The sequence below is a fragment of the Acomys minous genome, assembly GCF_964271855.1.
Source record: "Acomys minous genome assembly, chromosome: 10".
NCBI classification, from domain to species: Eukaryota; Metazoa; Chordata; class Mammalia; order Rodentia; family Muridae; genus Acomys; species Acomys minous.
The window spans coordinates 104,161,013-104,182,503 of NC_140491.1; the positions used below are offsets into that span (position 1 = coordinate 104,161,013).

The 21,491-nt window shown below is 43.7% G+C and overlaps 1 protein-coding gene across 2 annotated transcripts in view; it reads right to left on the reverse strand.

Annotated features, from left to right (window-relative positions):
* Positions 1 to 243: 243 nt before the first annotated feature.
* The window catches only part of LRP2 (LDL receptor related protein 2), a 161,160-nt gene continuing 139,912 nt past the window's right edge, over positions 244 to 21,491 (reverse strand). The window contains exons 64-79 of one of the 2 annotated variants that reach the window (XM_084800290.1): positions 19,901 to 20,032; positions 18,917 to 19,048; positions 16,997 to 17,140; positions 15,197 to 15,362; positions 13,746 to 13,874; positions 12,783 to 13,003; positions 11,980 to 12,156; positions 9,242 to 9,361; positions 8,118 to 8,208; positions 7,170 to 7,237; positions 6,885 to 7,002; positions 6,142 to 6,271; positions 5,349 to 5,450; positions 4,292 to 4,399; positions 1,908 to 1,979; positions 244 to 1,743 (exon numbers count right to left, since the gene is read on the reverse strand). In XM_084800290.1, coding sequence (XP_084656416.1) covers positions 1,588 to 1,743; positions 1,908 to 1,979; positions 4,292 to 4,399; positions 5,349 to 5,450; positions 6,142 to 6,271; positions 6,885 to 7,002; positions 7,170 to 7,237; positions 8,118 to 8,208; positions 9,242 to 9,361; positions 11,980 to 12,156; positions 12,783 to 13,003; positions 13,746 to 13,874; positions 15,197 to 15,362; positions 16,997 to 17,140; positions 18,917 to 19,048; positions 19,901 to 20,032 — 2,066 coding nt within the window. In that variant the 3' untranslated portion in view covers positions 244 to 1,587. Of the gene's footprint in view, positions 1,744 to 1,907; positions 1,980 to 4,291; positions 4,421 to 5,348; positions 5,451 to 6,141; positions 6,272 to 6,884; positions 7,003 to 7,169; positions 7,238 to 8,117; positions 8,209 to 9,241; positions 9,362 to 11,979; positions 12,157 to 12,782; positions 13,004 to 13,745; positions 13,875 to 15,196; positions 15,363 to 16,996; positions 17,141 to 18,916; positions 19,049 to 19,900; positions 20,033 to 21,491 lie in introns of both variants that reach the window. The other variant, XM_084800289.1, reaches the window with a different exon arrangement.

Genomic DNA, 21,491 nt, shown 5'->3' on the forward strand with positions numbered 1-21,491 from the left:
CATAAGACACAACTGGCTTTTTTTTCTCATCTCCATTTCAGCTTCAGATGAGATATGGGCATCCTTTCAAGGGTCCAGCTAAAGTCTGAAATCTGGATCATCTCCATAACAACCTCCACTCAAAAATGCACTGGGCGTGTGAGAGTGGAATAAGAGGCAAGGAATCAGTGTGATGGAGAACAACCAAGCACAGCTCACGGAATTTATGACCGAGGCTCAAGGAGGTCACAGAGACATGAAAGGTTTCTGATAAAATACACATTTATTAGAAATTTTCAGCAGCATCATTTCCAGTTGCTTTTTTTTTTCTAATCAAAGTAATTACAAACGGTACTCAAAATATGAGCAACGAAATATTTTGAGAACTCGAGAATAAAATAATCAGTAGTATATTTCATTCATTCATTCTCCCACCCTTCCATTCATCCGTTGTTTAAACACATGTGCAATATGAGCACAGAGAACCAGGGATGTTACTTGTATAGGAAATGTTATTCATGCCATGGTTCCTGTCAGAGAGAGTACACCAACTACTCAGAAGAACTGGGATGTACAGTACCTCCTGATACAAGTGTACAGATTTAGGCAAAGACCTGAAAAAAGGCTCGATAAGAATGTTTTTCCCTTTCTATTCATTGTCGACTGAGGAAATAAATAGTCAATATAATAATATTTTGCACACAGAGGCAAAAACCCAACTGAGGCTTCACATAACTGGTATCTGTTTGGCAACCCTACTTTATGGAGACACAGGCTTGGTTTTCGTAAGTCAGCTACAGAAGTCCAGTCACTAAGGCAGGTGACACCCGAGGTGCCAGGCAAGGGCGTAAGTTGGTTTAAGGTCCGACAAGGAAAAGAGCTCATTCAATGGGATTATAGACACAGTGTGGGACATAATGTGACCGATACAAATGTTGGCTTGAAAACTAGGGACACAGAACATTCCAAACATAGCTGGGGTTAGAGGGACCGAGGCGCACAAACGGGCCCAGGTGAGTCACTTTTTATACCTTCTGTGTTGTTGGAAGCATCTACAGTCAATGAAGCCAATACTAACCCAAATCAGCACACTTCCTCATCAAGTCGGCACGGAATGGTGAACATTGATTATTAATTAGGTGCTGATGGGTAAAAATGAACCCACAAATGAAGCTTGGATGCCTTTCCTAGATTGTTTTAAAGGAAACCTGAGTGGTATCTCTTCTTCAGACGTATCCAAAGCCCTAAGCCAACTCCTCTCTTCACCAGATCATTTAGTCTTCAGTTCATCAACCCGCTCAACCGGCACTTTCACTAGCAAAGGCAGAGAGGTGGTAGTTCCTCCCAAAATTTACAGCAGTACAATATTATTCACAGCATCACCTCCAGACAGCATCAGTGCAAGATATACAGGGTACCTCATGATAATTGTAAAAAATATGAAATGGCATGAGTAAAAAAGACACACAACACATTTTCTGCTCTAGGCAAACAGAGAAAAATATATATTTTTATAAAGTATTGAATGTTAACTTTTTTTTTCATTTGTCTGTAAAAAATACATGTGCAAAAGTGAGTGTCAAATCATTCCCTAGAGAGATGGCAGGGCTATACGTCAGAGTCTTCTTTAACAAGATTAGCTGTGTCTTTAAAGGTGTCTTCTGTGGCACTGTAGCCTGGAGTCAAATTTCTTTTTGGAGTTTTAGCAGGGAGAGGAGATGGAGGGGGGGCCACAGCCACACCTTCCTTTTGCTCACTGTCCATCTACAACCACAACAAGACACAAATTAGACACTTTCTTCCCCGGGAAGATGAGAAAAGGTTCTGCATGAGGGTAGCCTTTGTCAGTTTGCCCAGAATAATCTCAACATGTGCCCAATCTAGCCAAACAATGAGTGTCCCTACTTAGAACAGGGACTAAAATTTACCTCAGCGTAGATTGGATTTTCAAAGTTCGTGGTCTGTTTGGGTTTTCTTTTGAAGATGCTCCATTTTGAACCCTAAATGAAAAGGGGAAACAGAAGGCTTTCAGTAATGAAGTTTTCTTTTTTTTCTTTTTCTTTTCTTTTCTTTCTTTTTAGCTTTTAAAATTCTTATTGAGAACAAATTAACTTACTGATATGGCTTAAATAGTATATTGGTCAATTCTTCTTTTGGTCCCTGAACAGTAACTAATACTCTCTCAGCTCTTTTTTATGTAGCAATTTGAAATCCTTCCTCAATGTAAAATGGGCGGCTTGAGAATCCAGACCCACGCTGTTGAGAAGATTGCCATGCAGCTAGTTGGGTACAGAATATACAAGCCACTAAGACACAGAGGTTTCTAGAGTAGCCTAGAAGCTCAAGAAAAAGCCTAATTGAACCTCTTATTTCCAAGACTATGTCTTGTCCAGAATACTCACTCTCACTTCATCACATCCATCCTCATCCTCATCATCATTCCCATCGTCATCACCCCTAGCTGAGTGTTTACTGTTTGCTGTGCATCAGGAATTGCTTTTAAGAGTTTTTATGAGGCTCTTTTTTCATCTCAACAATCCTTTGAGGTAGGTTTTCCTGTTTCCCCTGTATGACACATAGTGACTCACAGCAGGACAGATAGCTAAATTGTGGTAGACAAGCAGCAAGGCCCACCTACTGAAGAACCCAAAGAGAAACCCCAGTCCCACACGGGGTGGGCCCCACCCTACTAAAAACGTGGTTGTAGTACTGGCCACCTCTTTGACAGGCTCCCCACAGGCAGCTCAAGCAGCCCATGTGTTTTATGGGATGGAACAAGTAGCACATGACTGTGGAAGAAAGGCAGGACCATTCCCTCAACCCACACATCTTGTCTGTATGTCATCAAACAAGGGGAGACAGAGACACGTGTGGAGGTCAGAGCCCCGCATTTGGACGTGTGAAGTTAAGTGTCTCGGTCTGCAACAGCTCCTTCGAACCAAGTTAACCAAGACAGCAAGAGGAATGAGGTGGTCCTCAGTTCCAAACCCATGTGCATCAATGCAACTTGTAGGAAGGGGGGTTGAGTAACAGGGTCTACATCCCAAGTACTTTCAGCATATTTACCAAGAAAGCCAAACACCGAAGACTCCTTTGGACATTAAGGTCCTCAGTGAGCTAAGCAAGTGCTTCTGCTGACTAATGTCCAGGGGCCACAGGTCCATGCTTTCTGGTCAGATGGCACTGAGCAGAACCTGGAGGGTCTCAGCCTGGACAGTGTTTCAGAGACAAATGCAAGACCCGGTGGGCTAAACAGAAGGGACTGCGGAGATGTGCTGCAAATGGGAAGGCTCGGCTCCCATCACCAATAGGCCCCCATGTCCGTTCTGTTTCTGGGACCTGGGGCAAGGGAGGAGAAGTGGCTTCTTGCCACGTTACCCCTCCTTATAGGCCGAGCTACCTCTGACTAAGGAGGGTCACTAGGATGTGGAACGGACTGAAAAGAAAATGTTAAGAGTGAAAAAACCCAGTGCTGCCTTGAGCCAGACCTAGGGACTGAACATTTGACATTTGAGTATTCTGGTAGCTGCGGAAAACAAATCTTCACTGTCCACTTTTAAAATGTAGCTTAAAGAGAAAACAGTCCCTGGAAAAACAGTGAACTAAAACTTCCTATCTACGGTGTGTATACACATGCACGTGTGCATGCGTGTGTATGTGTGTAAGATACAAATTTTCTTCTACTCACACTGAATTATAGACCACTGACGTTTTCTGAGCAAGGCCCAGGAACATTTGAATGTCCTACATCGTGTTTTCTATCACTGCCTTTTCCAGTTTGCCCACAGTACCCCTAGTGAGGGGCACTATTAAGGACTACAGTTCTCAGAGGTAAAATGTCTAGAGCCATGCACGTTGATCTGAGATAGCTACATGTGTATTCACTAAAGTTAGTAGTGCTCATTTAATACAATTTTATATCAAAAGTACTTGTTGAATTACACTCCAAATCTTATGAAATGCAAGAGTATAACATATATGATGGAAAAAAATTCATCAAGTGGTGTTTTTGCACTAAATAGTTTGCCTAGCACACTAAAGGCAATGATGCTTGTGGGATGGTTGGATTAGGTGGACAGTGGAAGGTGGTAAAATAGTGCCACCTGCTGGTAGGTATTGGTAATAGTAAAGTTCTAAAAGCAACTTGGAAACAATGCATTCTCCAGAGTAGTCTCTACACATCACTATGCATGCTGTGTAAATGTCTTAAATTTGATGTCCTTTTTCTGAAGATATATTAGATCTAGAATTCTGTTTTCCACTCTTAGTACAGGGTCAGCCTAGAAACTCCTAAGTTCTTTGTTATCATTACCTGAACTTCATCAGCTCTGGGGGAAGCTGGCTTTGGCTCTGGAGCCAACTCAGAAGGATCTATGGGACTTCCATAATTCCGGTTTTCCACGTTTTCTGATACAGTCACCTGTGAACATGTTGACACGCCCTATGCAGTTTTGAAAGAAAAAAAATGAGTTAAATGGATCTTGAGTTCTCTTTGCCACCTTATTCTCCACAGACATGGTCAGGTACTTTTTTTTTTTTTTTTAATGACACTGGAAGCTGTAAACTAAATATCACTCCCACTTCCCTCAAGTAAGAGCAACCACTAAGTCACATAAAACGCCAACCCTGGCAGGCAAGTACATCCTGCACTGTCATGTTCTCATGTAATGTGTAATTCCCGCTGCATTGTTTTGACTCTTCGTTCCCAGTGTTGACCATAATTCTGGATAAAAAGGTGTCCTACTTGCACACTGGCAACCAAGTGCTAATTAACAGCATGAATAGTCACCCAAACTCAGTGAAGAGAAACCCTGACTATTAAGAATAAAATGAGTATGGCCAGGTGTGGTAGCATAATCCCAGCAGAGGCAGAGGCAGGCAAAATCCCTGTGGGTATGAGGCCAGCCAGGGCTACATGGTGAGATAGATGAATACTTAAAAGAATAAAATTAGTAAACTGCCTAAAAGAGGACAATGGGCAAATGGGCTTAATATTTTTCTGGGGTTTTTTTGTAAAAAATTCCAGGGCTATTCCTCACATCACCCCAAATATATATATATATATATTTCTGTCATGGGGCCCTGTGTCTCCTGGATCACTAATACAGTCATACCCTTTGTTCTGACTGAGAGCAGTGAACGTGCCCAGCATGGCCCTTCAGCCCCCATCTCTAACACAACACAGGGTTCTGACTATTTGCAGGACAGTATCCCTGGGGCAGTTTTGTGACTGTGGATGGTAAAGCTTGGATATAGGCCACTGTGCTTTCTCCCATTAGGAGAGCAGGTTAGGGGCCTGGTGGAACATTCTGCAACCCAGAAAGATCCAGCAGCAATGCTGGCTGGAAGAAGATCACGTGACGTCTCACCTGAGCTGCTGGGGCCACTTTGGAAGTAGAGTCCTTGGCTGCATACATTGGGTTCTCAAATATCACAGGCTGCTTGCCCACCTCCATGACGAAGTGCTCGTTCTGGGGGTCGGGGGTGAGGAGAGAGAGTCACACCCACTGATCTGCTTCAGAAAGAAAGGTGTCTCCCTCATAGCTGGTTGTACACCTGGCACTTTCACAAAACCACCCAAAATACGAGATCTTAGAGAGGGAATGGGGAGAAAATAGCCTCAAAGGCACCTGGCTTCTAAGTAGCAAATCATTAGTTCAACCAAAAAGCGAACTAAGCCCCAGAAAGCACAAATCCTCTTCCTACAGCAGAATTCTCTATGGCCCTTTAATGTGCTTCACTCACTTGGATTGGAACATTGGAGAAGAAGGTGGATGATAGAAGGAAATAGAGGAAAATAAGGCAGCATGAAGAACACTGCTCTTCCAGGAAGGGATGGAGACCAAGCACTGGAAGTGGGTGTCCAGATTGGAGAAAGCCCCCACTGGGCCAAGGCTCAGCTAGACTCATCACGGAGCGTGCCATGTGGTTCTCATAAGAGGTAGGTACGTCCCTATCTACACACGGGGCCAGAAAGTGTCTGAATAGATTAGCTCCTTCTTGCCTACCAGTGAGTACTCAGAGGACAGCAGAGCCAGTTTCTATCAACTCTATGGCCTACGGAGCACAGATTCCGTTCAGTTGTAGTAGGCCCAAGACTAGTTATTCCATCAATTAGTGTAAATGAAAACCTTCAAATAATCCCACGAAGGCTGCACTCACCATTGCCATGGATCTGTCGATGACTGTCTCAGGGCCAAAAGGAGACACACCGATGTCCATGTTAACGTCAGCCCCTGACCTGAAAGTCACCCCGTTTCCATTTTCAGAGGGTTTGGCAAGGCTGCTTAAGCTGGAATGAAGGAGAACAATGTGTTGTTGTTGTTGTTGTTGTTGTTATTATTATTATTATTATTATTATTATTATTATTATTATTATTATTATTATTTTGCGAGGATTACCTTCCTCCTATGTTACTGAACCTTCAATGTGAGGATTCTCCTCACCCCAGGTCACATGTTGGATACAGTAGCCAGGTCCCTTCTCTACCCGAACACATGAAAGCACGCTCCCCAACACAAGATCAGAACAAGAAATAGGAGTCACCAGTAAAAGCCGCACCCAACACACAGCCATCTCTGCTCTAGCCTGCCCTGCATAATCAAATATGGTCTGTTACACAGGCTTCAGGGGGAAACTGCATGAAGAAGTTGTGAGTGACAGTGACTGCTCTCAGTCATCACGACTGTGGGGCACGGTGGCTCACACTTGTGTTCCCATAGTAAGATGAAGGCCAACCGAGCTGCACTGGTGGGCACAGGCAGAGAGGGAATCTGCCTCGTAAAGCAAAGACTGCCCTGAACTCACAGAAACATGTAAGCCATCCTTTTTTAAAAAACAAAAATTAATCGTATACATGGTCACATTCAAACAGGTTTATTACATGCCTCCTAATGAAACTGACCTTGGCAGCTTGGGCAGAGTAGGCAAAAGGGAACCAGTTTTCCTATAGTGGAAAAACCCAACAAGGAGCAGAGCTCCAACAATGACGACCATCAGGAATGTCAACAGCACAGCCATTGCTGCAGAGGGAAGAAGCAGAGAGAAAGTCAGTGTCAGGACCATGCCAAGGAAAGGCCGGGAGGGGCTTACAGCCATTGGGTCTTCTAAGGCTGGCTTAAAAAACAAAACAAACAAACAGATGGAGGGCTGTGACTGTTGCGGGCCACCCCCTACTCCTGACACTTACTTGTCCCTGGAGGGATGCCTCTCGAGAGCCCAACCTCACAGTGTTCTCCGTTGTAGCCACTAGAACACCTGGAAGCAAAAGGAGACTCAGTTGCCTTCTTAGGCTAGCCTGATGCTGCATGCATGGAGGCGGAGAAAGCCCTGACCCAGCGAGAGGCATGAGGAACAGGAAAAGTTGCCTTCTTAGAGGCTTAGCCTGATGCTGCACGCATGGAGGCGGAGAAAGCCCTGACCCAGCGAGAGGCATGAGGAACAGGCACTGCAGCCTACGTCACATCTGCTTGCCCTGCCAACCTAAGAACACTGAGTCTAGAAAATTCGCTAATGGTATAGTAGTGTCTATGCGGTCAGCCTCGTGAAACAAGCCTACTGGCCTCTTCTCTGCTCCATGCATTTCTTCCTTACAGATAGAGTATAGGCACAGAGGCCCTGCTCTGTTTCTCTCCCCCACCCCCACCCCCGCTCCCCAACAGCTTTTGAGGAAGAGACAATTCGTCTTGCTCCAGGATGAAAGTTTTCCAGGAAGCTTCTTTACTCTAGACTTTGCCTAGTCTGCTTGTCATAAGCCTTTTATTAAAGCATCTCTCCGCTCAATTGTTCTCCCATACCCCGAAGCCATCTTCCCAGGTGTGAGGTGGCATGGGGGGGAGGGGCAGGACATACTGCTATCTCTCCTCACTCTTGCACGTGTCTGTGGCATTCCCAGGAGTTGTTATCCCTGAGAATGCACACAGGCATTGAGCCAACCCTCCAGGCAAGGCTTATAGCAGCTACGGTTTGGGAAACACTGCCTGACCTCCAGAGGACATCCCCTCCCATAAAAATAGCAAAAGCTGGTTAGACATAAAAATGCTAAGTTGGGCAAGATTCTTGTACTCGCTTTCCCAGCTGTATTAGGTCCCCATAAGAGTCAAGGCCCTATAGCTGGGACGTCAAGAATCAGACTTACTTGCACTTGGGAAAGTCATTCTCATCAAAATAGCAACTTCCTCCGTGCATGCACCTGCATGGGGGAGGCAGGGTGACGGGAAGTTCACTGGCTGCAGAAAGGAAAAGCCATGCATGGGTTAGTCAGCCACAGGGCAGCAGAGCATGGCACCATGCAAAACCTGCCCGGGACTGAGGCAGGGTACGGGGAAGGCCAGGCCAATGGGCAAGTCTCCCTGCCAGATAATCACCAGCTCCCTAAGGCACATGAACTTCCTAAACACTGATAAGGTCTTGAGGAATGATAAACATTTATAGCACCCCCTATACCCCACCCCACCCCACCCCATAAACAATGAGGCGCTCCTAAATCCAGAGCATATATTCTGTCCCCTGAAATCCTCCAGATTCTCTTCTGGGAGCCATTAAAACCAAGAGTTTACTTTAGACACAGCTTGAAGCCAGAGGCATCAGCATAGGATAAGGCAAGAGGCAGACAGACAGACAGACAGACAGACAGACAGACAGACAGACACAGGTGCACAAGTGCCTGAGGGACAGCTAGCCAGAGAGCTCCTTCTCTTATAAGGACCCACCTCTGGGTTACAGGATTACACTCTGGCTCAGCCCTAGCATACTCCCTGCATGGACATGTATCACGCATGTGTTTCATTTGAGGAGTTTGTCGACTCTCTGGGCTCTGTAGGTTCCTACTCAATGTTCCCTTTACCTGACAGGTTAGCCAAGCCACCCCTGTGCCCTACGGCCCTGTTCCACTCCCTTCCGTTAGGCTTTCAGAGCCTGTCCTGCTAGTATTCATAGGCCTCTTGGTCTCTTGTCTTACTAGCAAGTGAGCTCAGGGAGAGGGGTTTGTCAACCTTACTCACTTCTACTGTCTCTGGTACATAGTGAACTAACTGATAAGTAACAGCGTACCACATCAAGGCCCTATATACAATGGCTGCTATCACTGATGCGCTTATGTTGCCCCACCCCCGCCACCCTGAGCGTCTCACCCAGCTCTTCCCACGCTTCCCTCGTCCCTTCTTCTAGTTACTCCCAACTCGAATTCACAGCCATCGCAAGACATAGGATCTTCCGAGCTACTGAAGGCCCCAAGGCGGCCCAGGCACTGAGTATTCTCACCTGCATCACACTGGACGGTGCTTCCCATTAAGAAGGTGGAGCCTTGAGGACAGGCGCAGCTGTATCCGCCAGGTCTCAGCAGGCAGAGGTGGCTACAGACCTGCTTGCAAGGGTTGGACACTGGGAAATAGATGAAAATGGAGTTAGGTCCTGACAGGAGACTGAGTACCGCCAACCAAAGTATGCCTACTAACTGGTGTGGCTCTGCCCGGCATTGGTAAAACCCAAGCAGCAGCCAGTATCTCTAGGCAACGTGTGACCTGGATACCCACACACACCTACACTACCATCTGTGCAAACCCATCAAAGTGGCATAGTCATCCTGTCGGATCTCGGTGCCGATTCACAGTCTCCACTATTGTCATACTCATCTCTATTGTTGGAAGGTGAGTATCTGCTTGGTTCACGCTTGCTTATCTTTGTTGGCGTATGGGCATTTCCACTAGCCTACTCTCAAGGACCTAGCAACTCCCAGGGATCATGACCTGATGCTGCCACCAAGGATCCATCCCTCACCCCAGCTCTCTTTCAATACCTTTTCCTCAGGGCCTCACTCACTCTTCTTCCCCAGTAAATAAACCAGGACTAGCTCATGATGTAATTTCTCAGAGGCACACCTTGGCTCAGGCCGCCAAAGGTACCCTCCGCCCCATGCTGCCGCATTATATTTCATAACAATCTTAACATCTGCTGGTGCTAAGCAATTTTTAAAGGGCTCAAAAGACCAATGGATCCCAAGTCTTGTCATTGCCCAAATCTGGGTGGGTCATAATATCGAGTCTATCCAAAGCCCATCCTGGATGAGCTAGCTTTCTTTCTTTTCTTTCTTTCCTTCTTTCTTCCTCCCCCCCTCCCCACCCCCTCACCCCAACCCCACCCCCAACCCCAGCCCTGAGACAGAGTTTCTTTGTGTTATCTTGGCTGTCTTGGACTCAGTTTGTAGATCAGGCTGGCCTAGAACTCACAGTGATCCACCTGCCTCTGCCTCCCAAGTGCTGGGATTAAAAGCATGCAGATGAGCTTTCTACAAAACCTTCTGGGAAGAATTTTGCTGTGGGCTTTAGTTTCCTTGTTTGCAAAACAAAGGGAACTTAACTGATTAACAGGGAGCCACTGAAAATATTAAGTTGGGATGGAGCCCATCTAGTACCGTTTTAAAAAGTCTTCATGTAACGCCAGAATCTTCTGAAACATCCTTCTACATGATTTGTGAAGCATCCAAGGGTTAAATTAGATTCGCGGTCCCTGGATCCTTTCTCAGACTAACATTCCGTGGTCCCTATTTTCCACTACCCAAAATACAATCGTAGCTGAGACATCGATATCAAGCAATAAGATCCAAAATTTGCTCCATTGCCTATTTTGTCAGTTTTTTTAGAGTAGAGTTCTTCAACTTTTAATGTGATATTAAATCTTTGTAAATTCAGATTCTGCTTCAGAAGTTGGGGTAAAGTCTAAGTGCCTGCATTGTAACCAGTCCATATCTGATGCCATCGGTCCTCAGTCTGTACAGAGTAACAAAGGGCTGGGGAACTGGATTCACATTTCCCTGAACCACCAGAATCCACGCTGACTGAGAACTTCAAACACCCACAGGTGGGGTGCACCAAGGTCTGCCAGTCTGATACATGCTAAAACTGCTGCTCCAGAGTGAATCTAGAACACTTGGGATGTGGTAGGAATCCCAGGCCTTCCTCTCAGTCAGCATTTCCCCAACAGGGAGCCAGAGCGAGCATCAGCTGACTGAAGGACAGTACCAGGCTTTGTTTTTCTGTGAGCCAGGTCACCAGGTCATGAAAGTCACAAGGTCACTCAAGACACAGAACTATTGTCTTGAGTGTCCAGGTGACAAACTGGGAAAAAGCCAATCACCAGAAGCCACTCAAGGAAGTTACCTCTGAGAACACACATTTACCACCAGTGTGAGCCCCTGGGAGTCTCAGCTCCTAGCTGTAATTCCCCAAGACTAATACAGGGCCCAGGGAATTGATGATCTCTGTGCTTGATTCAGAAATATGAATTGGATGAAAATGAATTATCTGAGCCTACAGCAGAATTCAGCCAGAGCTAGGATATAGACCACTAAACCAGTGGGGAAAACCTGAGCTTCGGATTGGGTAGAATTAAGCTTAAAGGCATCCCATTATTTGTATGACAAGTTGTTCCATGTCTCTGACTCAGTTTCCTCATTTGAGATGAGACATAGCAGATATCACGTTAAGACTAAAGGGAGAATCTAGTATTGGGTAACTTGGTAAAGGCTAATAGCTTCCTTCCTCATTTCAAAAATACCCTTTCTCTTTCTCCTCACAATGCTGAGACATGATCGAGAATACAAGTAACCTAGGTAACGGGACTGAGTGATATGGAAATAAGAAAGTATTGACATTTTATGCTGGGGTTCACAAGGTCAAGTACCTGGTTTTGCCGTTTTAAGAATGGACACGGTTACTAGCATCCATGAGACATTCGTATCTGCTTTAGATCCTAGGGCCTAAAAGGCTATCTCCCTAATGCCAAACAAGGACTGAAACAGTTCAAATGATTTTTTTTTCTGTTCATGATTTATATAATTTCATTCGGCCTACAGTGGTCTCATTCTACACGAACGCTGCTTACAGCACCCGCCCACACCCACTCCTCACCATGACCGTTGTCACCCACTAACACTCTAGCCATCATTCCCAAAGACAGGGTCCGGTTCACAAGGAACATCTTGTCCCGAGACGGCTTAGTACCTGACTTATTGTATCTCAGTTGATGAAAGATTCGAACTTGAGTGAGCCAAGGGTTCACCACCAGGACTTTCTCTTTGTTTCCTTTTCCAAACTTGTTTTGTTTCCACACTTCTCCCTTTTCCTTAGCTACCCAGTAGAGCTGGTCTTCAAAGATGTCCAGACTGAATGGCTTCATTGCTGTTTAACAATAGTGGAGAAACAACACGGAGTTCATGAGACCCAATACCCAGGACTACTATGCCTGTTGTTATTTAGCTCAAAGTAATATCCAGCCTATTTGGGTAGACTTTCTGAAAGCACTACATGGAGAGTTCAAGATAAAATTCAACTGGATCAGTATAAAGTGGTCTGACTTACGCTGCTGATTTTGTTCCATTTTCTTAAAAACAATTTGATGAACTAAGACCCTCTCCATCTCTCACCTTGAAGGTAAGACCATACTGGCCATACTGAGAAATGTAGTATCCACTGGATTGTTAGAGCTCTGTTTTGGACTTTGAATAATAAAACAAAATACTCCTTTCCTTCTATATGCTTTTAGCTGAGCATAAGCGCAGGCTAGCACATGGAAAATGAATGAGTCTAGAAGCAGTTAGATGTATATTAGTAAGAACACACATAGCAACATATGGAAGACACAGTCTCAGAGGGGCCTAACAGAAGTCTTCTTCCATTATCTGATCTGAATTAGTTCCCAGCTGGGCATCGCTGGGAACAAATCTGAAGAATTACGTAAAATCATATCCTAAGACTGAAAGTATGTTCGACAATTATTAAAACATAAATTTTAACTCATTCCTAACCTTCATTTATGATGAGTCTCCTGTCAGTCCCATCATATTTTATGCTTTCAATAACATCTTCTTTGGAGTCACTCCAATAGATTCGGTCATCATTCAGATAATCTATGGAAAGGCCATTTGGCCAGCCAAGGTCCTCGGACACCAGGACACTGCGATGTTCCCCGTTCATCCAGGCAGACTCGATTTTAGGCTGTTTTCCCTGGTCAGTCCAGAACATAAGCCTGTAACAGAAAAGTTCCTGGCTGAAGCAGTTCATCTAGTGGTGTGTCCCTAGTTCAGTGGCACAGGAAACATTAGCCGTGGTGCAAACAACAGTTTTCCTGTATGCGTAATAGTCTCTCTGTGAAGATGCCTCTTTACTTTCAATATATGTTATACCCAAGAAGCAAAGGTTGATGCTGAGGTCAAGTCCACATTAGGAGTTAGATCTCCAGACAGAGTCACATTTTAAGCATCACTGCTGAGTGTCCAAGGGCCAAGAGTTCACGTATGGAAGACAGCAGAATCAAAGTAACAATAACTCATAGTGTTTCAAATACAAATGCAGGACACTGGTCCTGTCTAAATAGAGGAAATACTTGGGTCTACTCAAAATAAGGAAGAATTTAGATACCTCTACATTAATGCTATATAGCCACTTAAATGTCAAAGATCAAGAGGAAAAGACCAAACTAGTTCTCACAGTGAGGTCAACTACCAATGGCAGTATTTCTATAAGTAAGCAACATTTTATATATATGAACATGTCTTTTATGTATTTCTCACACTTTGGAAATTAATTTCTATGGCCAGTGAAATATAACCAAATTGCCGCGTGAGTTTCAATCAGCAAGATACTTTTTAATGCATCCAAATGGAAGTTCAGAAAAGGGTGCACGTAAGCAGATGGATCCTCATGTATATCCCAGAGTGGAATTTCTCCTAAGAACTCTATATTGACTAGAGCAACCTTCAAACACTCACCCTAGCTTAGGATTCACAACAATGGCAGCCGGCTGATCCAACTGGGTGGTAATCAGCCACTTCCGATACCTTCCATCAAGCGTAGCCACCTCAATCCGTTGGCTCTTCGCATCTGACCAGTAAATATGCCTGAATGTAGAGGAACAGAGTTAAATATTAGAAAACCCTGGACCAATCATTTAAAAAGAAATGTGAACATGAGAAAAGTCAGTTTGTAAGTTCGGCCAGTGCAACAAACACTCAAATGCCTGTAAAATACACAGATCTGTGCTTGCAATGGATACAGCATGGAGATTGGCCTCACGTCTCAAATTTTATGAGTCACATGCTTCCACAGGCAGATTAAAGCCTGTGGCTTTTCATTCTTACTGCCCATGAGTCTCTTCTCCCTTGGCAAAGAGCCCAACTGTAATCAAGAGGAATTGGGCATCAGCCCCAAAGAGGAGAGAAAATAGCATTTCAAAATAAAAAATCAGCAAGGCTAGCCTTCCCCTATTTCCATGTCTAAGGCTGCAGGCTTACTCTCCAAGCGGAAAGAACTCCTGCAGTTTCTTAATTCCTTCATCCATTAAGGCTCAGAAAGAGGTGAAACTTCAGATGAGGGGAATGCTACCACTGACTCGCAGAGGCGCAGTAACATCTAGAGTTTTTGTAATGGTTCTCTAAGGTCCTGCTTCCTGACTGTTAGCCTGCAAGCACCTTGGGGACCCAGTTAACTTCTTCGGAGATGTTCAAGTCTCCCGTGACAAGACTGTTAAAAGGGAAATGGATTTGTACTTCAAATGACTCCATTCTCCAGGTGAGTAAGGAGCCACCGAGGAACCCCACTCTTACTTCATTTTCAAGGACAAGACACTCTCCTACCAGTACCTGGCCAGGGCAAGCCCCTTCCTAGAAAAAGGCATTATGGGTAACACTGTCATACCAAGTTATATATCAGGCATCAGTATGAGCAAGATTCTACAGATGGTTCTAAGTTAGAGGTCATCCAATCTGTGAGCCAGAGGGTTCTAGACAGTCCAACAGAACAAAACAAGGACAAAGACTCTATTAACGTTCCAGTTGGTACCAGCCAGCTAAGAACTCTGGACTGTTCCTTTTCCCAACTATTTACCAGGGAGTGATGTTTAATTTCAAGTGATAGACTCAGAGAATTCCCCCCAGTGAACAACGCTGCTCTACTCAAAGTTAGCCTTGGACTACAGAACACAGAATCTTGACCCGGGTGCTTTCCCAAACTCTCTGTGAACACAGAGAAGGACAAGGCTTCTATTGCAGACAGAGGCAAGCAGGGATGATTGCTGTGGCCAGAGCAGGCCCAGGCATGGTGGAGCTATGCTAGGTGCAGAGGGGGGGGGGGGTTCACCATTATAGCGCATGCACCATGATGAAGCAACGCAGCACTCCTTCGTGGAAATGAAAGGGGCAAGAGAGAAGAACGGCATATTTACCTTCCAACCCAGTCCACTGCTAATCCATCTGGTTGCATTATGTATTTCAGGCCCAGGTCAACTTCACGTATGGGATTATTGCTACCAGATTCAAAGTCAGGAATGTAGGCACGTTTGATAGCACCAAATTCCGAGCCCTGTCCCAGCACCGTGTAATACACAACGCCTGGAGAGGAATGCACAGTAAGAGTGGGGCTTGGATCAAATAGAGTCAGTTACCAATCTCTACCTCCTCACCTTCATGATACAGTTAATTCCCTCACATCAAACCTCAATACACACTTGAACTGCCAACTAGGAAGGCTCAACTTATAACTTAGTGATATTTTCTTAATCATCTCTATCGGAGGATAATTCTTTAAGCTAGCTTAGCTAAGAGTCTAGTTTCCAAAATAGAAAGTATAGAGAAAGTGAAATCATACTCATTGTGATAATTTAAAAGGTCACATAGGTGAGAAGTCCTTTGCTATGACAATAAAAGATAGAAGTTGTTCAATGGGTGCATATAACATACAAAGATTATGTGACCCCCACCCACAACCATGTCCTGCTATGTAGTGGTTCCAGAGGCTTTTAACTTAGCCCCCTAAGCACTGGGGCTTATCTGATCACACGAAAATTAAGACTGAATTTTAGAACATATTTGGCATAGACTTCTTTCCTAAACAGGTATCCTTCTTGGAATAAACTTACAGTTGAAAAGAAAAACATTAGCCAGGAGGTGGTGGCGCACACCTTTAATCCCAGCACTTGGGAGGCAGAGGGAGGAGGATCTCTGTGAGTACCAGGGCAGCCTGGTTGGGTTCCAGGACAGCCAAGGCTACACAGAGAGAAACCCTGTCTCAAAAACAAACCAGGAGGAGGAGGAAGATGAGGAGGGAGAAGACGAGGAAGAAGAGGAAAATATTTCATTGCATAAATAAATGTGAAAATACTGTAATAAAATTTAAATTGCCATCATTATTAATAGATCACAAACTTTTCACGTGTTTTGTCACATTCATCCTTCCAAAGAAACCTCTCAGGTAGATATGAACAAGATTATTACTAATACTTTACAGTTTAAAAAAAAATGAGATCTAAAGAATTTTAACAATTTCTTGTTAAATGTCATAGATGTAGAAAATTGGGCATAGGGTGTAAGGACAGAAGATGAATGTGTCTCGTGCTCAATGACAGTCATTGTTCACCTTTTCCTTCATCTGACTAAGATCTTTTAGTGCCCACCACCTACTACTGTAGTAGATGCCTGTGGTAGATGTCAGAAGTTGGGAATGTAGAGACAAATTAGGTTCACTCTCCAAAGGACACACAATTAGAAGGTAAGGAGATGTCACGGGAACAACTGGCTGCAAAAGTCAATGCAACACGTGACTAGAAGCATGTATTAAATGCTGTCGCCTCATAGCAGGCATTCATGGAACTCTGCCAGGATGTCACAGAGGTGACACTGGTGCTCAGAAGTCTGCCACTATGCTGTGGTAGAAAGGAAGGGCAGCTGTGTGAGCAAAGACAAGGGGATATTAAAAATACAAGGAGATGTGGGGAGAAGCTCCTGTGGGAAATCAGGAAAAGCTTAGTCCACAGGGAAAAACCCAGAGACTTGCTGGACAAACAGGAGCCTCCACTTCCTTCAGGCAACAAAAATGCACTCGATACAAAATGAGGTTTCCCCACGGATTCGCCATCTAGAAATCAAGAGCATCGACAGGGCGACCAGCGTGCACCACAGTAACTGGAATGCACCACCACAGTGACCAGCGTGCACCACCGCGACCAGCGTGCACATTCCATACTCACTGAGGTCCATGCCCTCCGGATCCCAGTCATAGTCAATAGTTTGAATATGCTCCTGCTCTTCTAGGTACTCTGAGAACTTCTCCGACGAGATGTTGTACTTCCGGATTCGGACATTCTCGGGCAGAAGCAACAGAGGAGGGCTTCCTGTAAACGGACAAAGGGCGGTGGCTTTTGTCTACCTGAACTCCGCTTGACCGGTTAAGAAGTAGCGTGGGTACTAAATGCACTGTAGGTATCTCCCTGGCAGACAGGCATAAGAGAGAGGAGGGAGAGGCAGGAGATAGTTCTAGAGTAATCTGATCAAAGCTGAGTATCCTGAGAGCCAAAATCTATGGCTGTAAGCATCAGTTCTTTTCCCCCCCCTCCCCCTTCCGTTAACTAATTTATTTATTTGTTTTCAGCCCCAACGGCAGTTTAGACAAGACTGCAACCACTACAAAGAGCCTTAATTTTTTACCTCAAGTCTTTCTCTCGTCCACTGACAAGAATGTAGACATCCAATCTCATGGAAGAAAAACATTTTTCACAGCTCTGCTGAGAGCCTCTTAGGGAGCTATCAGCCCTCACTCTAGCCTGACAGGTTTTGTGATTGTCTTAACAGATAATTAACCCCACAGCCCTATGTAACTGCTAGCTAATGAGAAGTAAGCCAGCTTGTTCTTGAATTTTGGGGGTTTTGTTTTTGTTTTTGTTTTGTTTTGTTTTGTTTTGTTTTGTTTCAATGATGGCTCATGCCAAAATACTACTCTAGAATTTAAATTTTAAATTTACTCTCAAACTGGCAATCAAATGAAATGTAAATGACTTTTTAAAAAGCTCATTTTATATATTTCCTCAGACTTGACATTATGTTTTATAATATAAATTTTCTAATTCATTTCAACTAGCCTCTTAGTTGAAAGACTTAAACATTTTAAAATTTTCTGCTTAATTGCAGGACCAGCTGTTCAAATGCCTTCACGCTAGTTTTGATTCACTCTAAAATTGTTTGGAGGATAAAATACTTAGATAATCTAGTCAAACACAGACCTTAAACACTCAACTTATACTATGTGTTGGGTAGACCTTTGGGCACTTTAACAAACTATTTTCTCAGTAAGTTTCTTATACCCTAGCACCAATTTGAAATCCTAAATAAAGCCACATACTTTTACTAGGACATGTTGATTTAGAGCAGATCTCTGACCTTTGCAATGCTTCTGACACTCTCTCTCTCTGTCTCTGTCTCTGTCTCTGTCTCTGTCTCTGTCTTTGTGTGTGTGTGTGTGTGTGTGTGTGTGTGTGTGTGTGTGTGTCTGTCTGTCTGTCTGTCTGTCTCCCTCCCTCTCTCTCTCTCTCTCTCTTATCTTGTATTCATACAGTTTTTTATTTACCTGGGTTCTTAGCTATAGGCTTTAGCCTAAAATGTAAACCTAATGATTGGTGTTTTGAATGTACCAGCTTTTCTGTCTCTGGCCAGCAGTTCATAAACAATAGCAGAGAAATACTTCTGAGTTTGCCTCCTGGTTGTACGTGTTTTTGGCTCACCTTGCATTATGTGGCTTCAAATGTTAGGTCCCACTGGACTGGGAGCTAAGGCCTCATCAGTTTGTTATATCCGGCTGTAAGCTGTGTTTATGTCTCCTAAATCTGCTCCCTTTTAGATGTTTTTGTCCAGGTATAGAAGAGGCTAAATTCAGAATAATAACTAACACCTGGCTTTTATTGGTAGCTACTTGCTAGGGGTTGGAGTTTTAAGTTGGCAGAGGAAGAGAGAGAGAGAGAGAGAGAGAGAGAGAGAGAGAGAGAGAGAGAGAAGAGACAGTATTAAAGAAGTAGCTGAGACTATGAAGAGTGGAAGATAAATTTCCTGGTACCTCATACTCTTACAGTATTTACGTCCCCTAGAAGTGACTTGTTCCAAATAGGAACCCAACGTACCATCAGCCGCACACTGTTCTCCATAATGGGTGCTCATAGACTTGAAGCCGTCGGCACAGAAACACTCGTAACTTCCTTTGCTGTTTCGACAGCCCTGGGGGCAGATGCCAAACTGCTCACATTCATCGATGTCTGCAGGCAAAATAAAAAGCAAGGGTGGAACACACATTCTGGCCCAGCCGGAACTAGAGCTCACGAGCAGCGAGGGCCAAGCACAGTGCGCATGAAAACATTAGCAAGGAGACCAAAACACGCCGAAGACACGTTCCACAATAAAAGGGAGACTTCCGTGAACAATGACTGAACCCTAAAGCCCGCACGCTGGTCAGCGGTGGACACAGGGCCATTTGAACTGAAGCTGCCTAACTTCACACAACAGGAAGGCAAACGTTTGCTGGCCAAAAACATCTGTACGGTCGATATATGGCATTACTTCCCAGATATGACCTAACAACTGGTTTGCTTTAGTAACCGAAAGAATTCTTTAAAGCATCTCTGAAGGGCTGGGGCCAGAGCTTTGTGGTAGATTGCTTGTCTGGGATGCATGATGCCCTAGGCTCTGTCCCTAGTACTGCCAAAAAATGTATTAGAGTATGGCATACGAGTTAGACACAGTAATGTACAATGTAAAAGGTACCTAAAGCCGCAGCCATCTCTGGCAGCCTTGGTGAGCTGCCTTCTGAACTCATGCCACAGCACCCACTTGTGCCTCGCCTAAGTAGGTATGTAATAAATACGAGAGTCCTGACTTAGGATGATGACACTGAGCTTTGTGATTTCTGGTGCTTTTATTTCACGGGGCTGGTACAGTAGGCAACCATTACCACCAAGACCTTCATTATTTGACACTGTGTACCTGAGTGACAACACCAGGAGGTCAACCCATTAAGGAAATGACACGGTGGTTTAATAAAAAGGCAATAGGTGGAGAACCTAAAAAATGTAATGTTCTCTAAATAACAACAGGAGGAAACAATATTCTACCTTGACAGGAATTTTTGTCCAAAGTACTAGTCTTGAAGCCAGGTCGACAGGAGCAGATAAATCCCCCATTGCTTAGCTGGGTACAGTTCTGTTCACAGATATGTTCAGCACACGTTCTGTTCTCGCCTAGATCTGAAAAACAAAATCTCAGCATTATAAGTGAAGGGTCCAAGCCAGGCCGGCTACAAACACACCAACACACAATCAATTACACAAGCCCTGAAATTAGAGGAATCTTTGTTCTGTAAATGATCTGGACGCCGTCTACACAAATGTGCAATGGCCCTTGAGGCCATTTTCCATCATACACAGCACTGCCAGGCTCAACCGAGGAGCAGCCAACGCCTTACTCAGAGATTATGAAACCAGGGATTCCACGGCTACCTTTGCATGTCCTTGCTCATTCATCTTATGTAAGCAGGCAGACAGATGGTAGGTGGATTTTACACATACACATACACACACACACACACACACACACACACACACACACACACTGATACAGGTTAGAACAAAATTACAGTTATAAGAGAATAATTTCCCCGAGGATTAACCAATTAACTGAAAGGGTGTTTATCAAGATGTAGTAAAAGGCACAGTCATATTATACACTAAATCTGAGCTCTCAACAACTACATGTTACTAAATAAGTTTGTTCGGGTTTCCTTTCCTTTTCTTTTCTTTTTCTTTTTTTCATTTTCTTTCTTTCTTTTTTTTTTTTTTTTTTGGAACAGGTTAGTGTTTGTATCTGCCTATGGGTTTATCTAGTTCATATATACTAAGACAGAAATTTTATAATATGTACGTATCTTAAACTACTTTAACAATTCCCCTGTTTGGCTCCCACTGTAGCTTAGGGATAGAAAATTTGCCTAGTATGCACAAGGACCTGGCTTAATTCCCAGCAACATAGAAAATAAAAATAATATATTCACATCTTTTTACTCATAAATAGAATAACTTTCTATTAATGAATTTCCCCCTAGGAAAGGATAAAAATATGCACTAAGGATTATAACACTGATGGGTTAAAAAAATTTTGAACATAATTATATTTTCAACAGTAAGGAAAAAGATACACTGTATTGTCTTAAGTCTCTAAGTTACCACCGATGCACCATTAATGTTACAGAAAGTGATAACTTGTACTATAACATGTTATAATTTGTAAAATGTACTTCATTTTGAGCACATTAAATATAAAAAGAAGCATATATCTCAGAAACAATGAATTTTGATTATTTATATTATGGGTTATTATTAAGATTCAAGGTTTTAGATGACACTTTGATATGGAAAAAAATCTAAAAAAATAAATGGAGAAAAGAATGTAACATTGTACAAAATATTTTATTAAGTGTATAAATGAACTGCAAAACAGAGTAAGCCTTTCTTGGTTATGAGATTCAGATAATTTATTTTCTTCCGGTGCTGGGAATTGAACCTTGAGCCTTGAACCTTGGGCTAAACATGCATACACCTCTAAAACATAAATACTGAGCTACACATCAGCCTTATTATTAACAAGTCCCTACGCTTTTTAGCTTTTATAATAAAACAAAAAGATAATGAATTGTTTGTGTTGGATCTG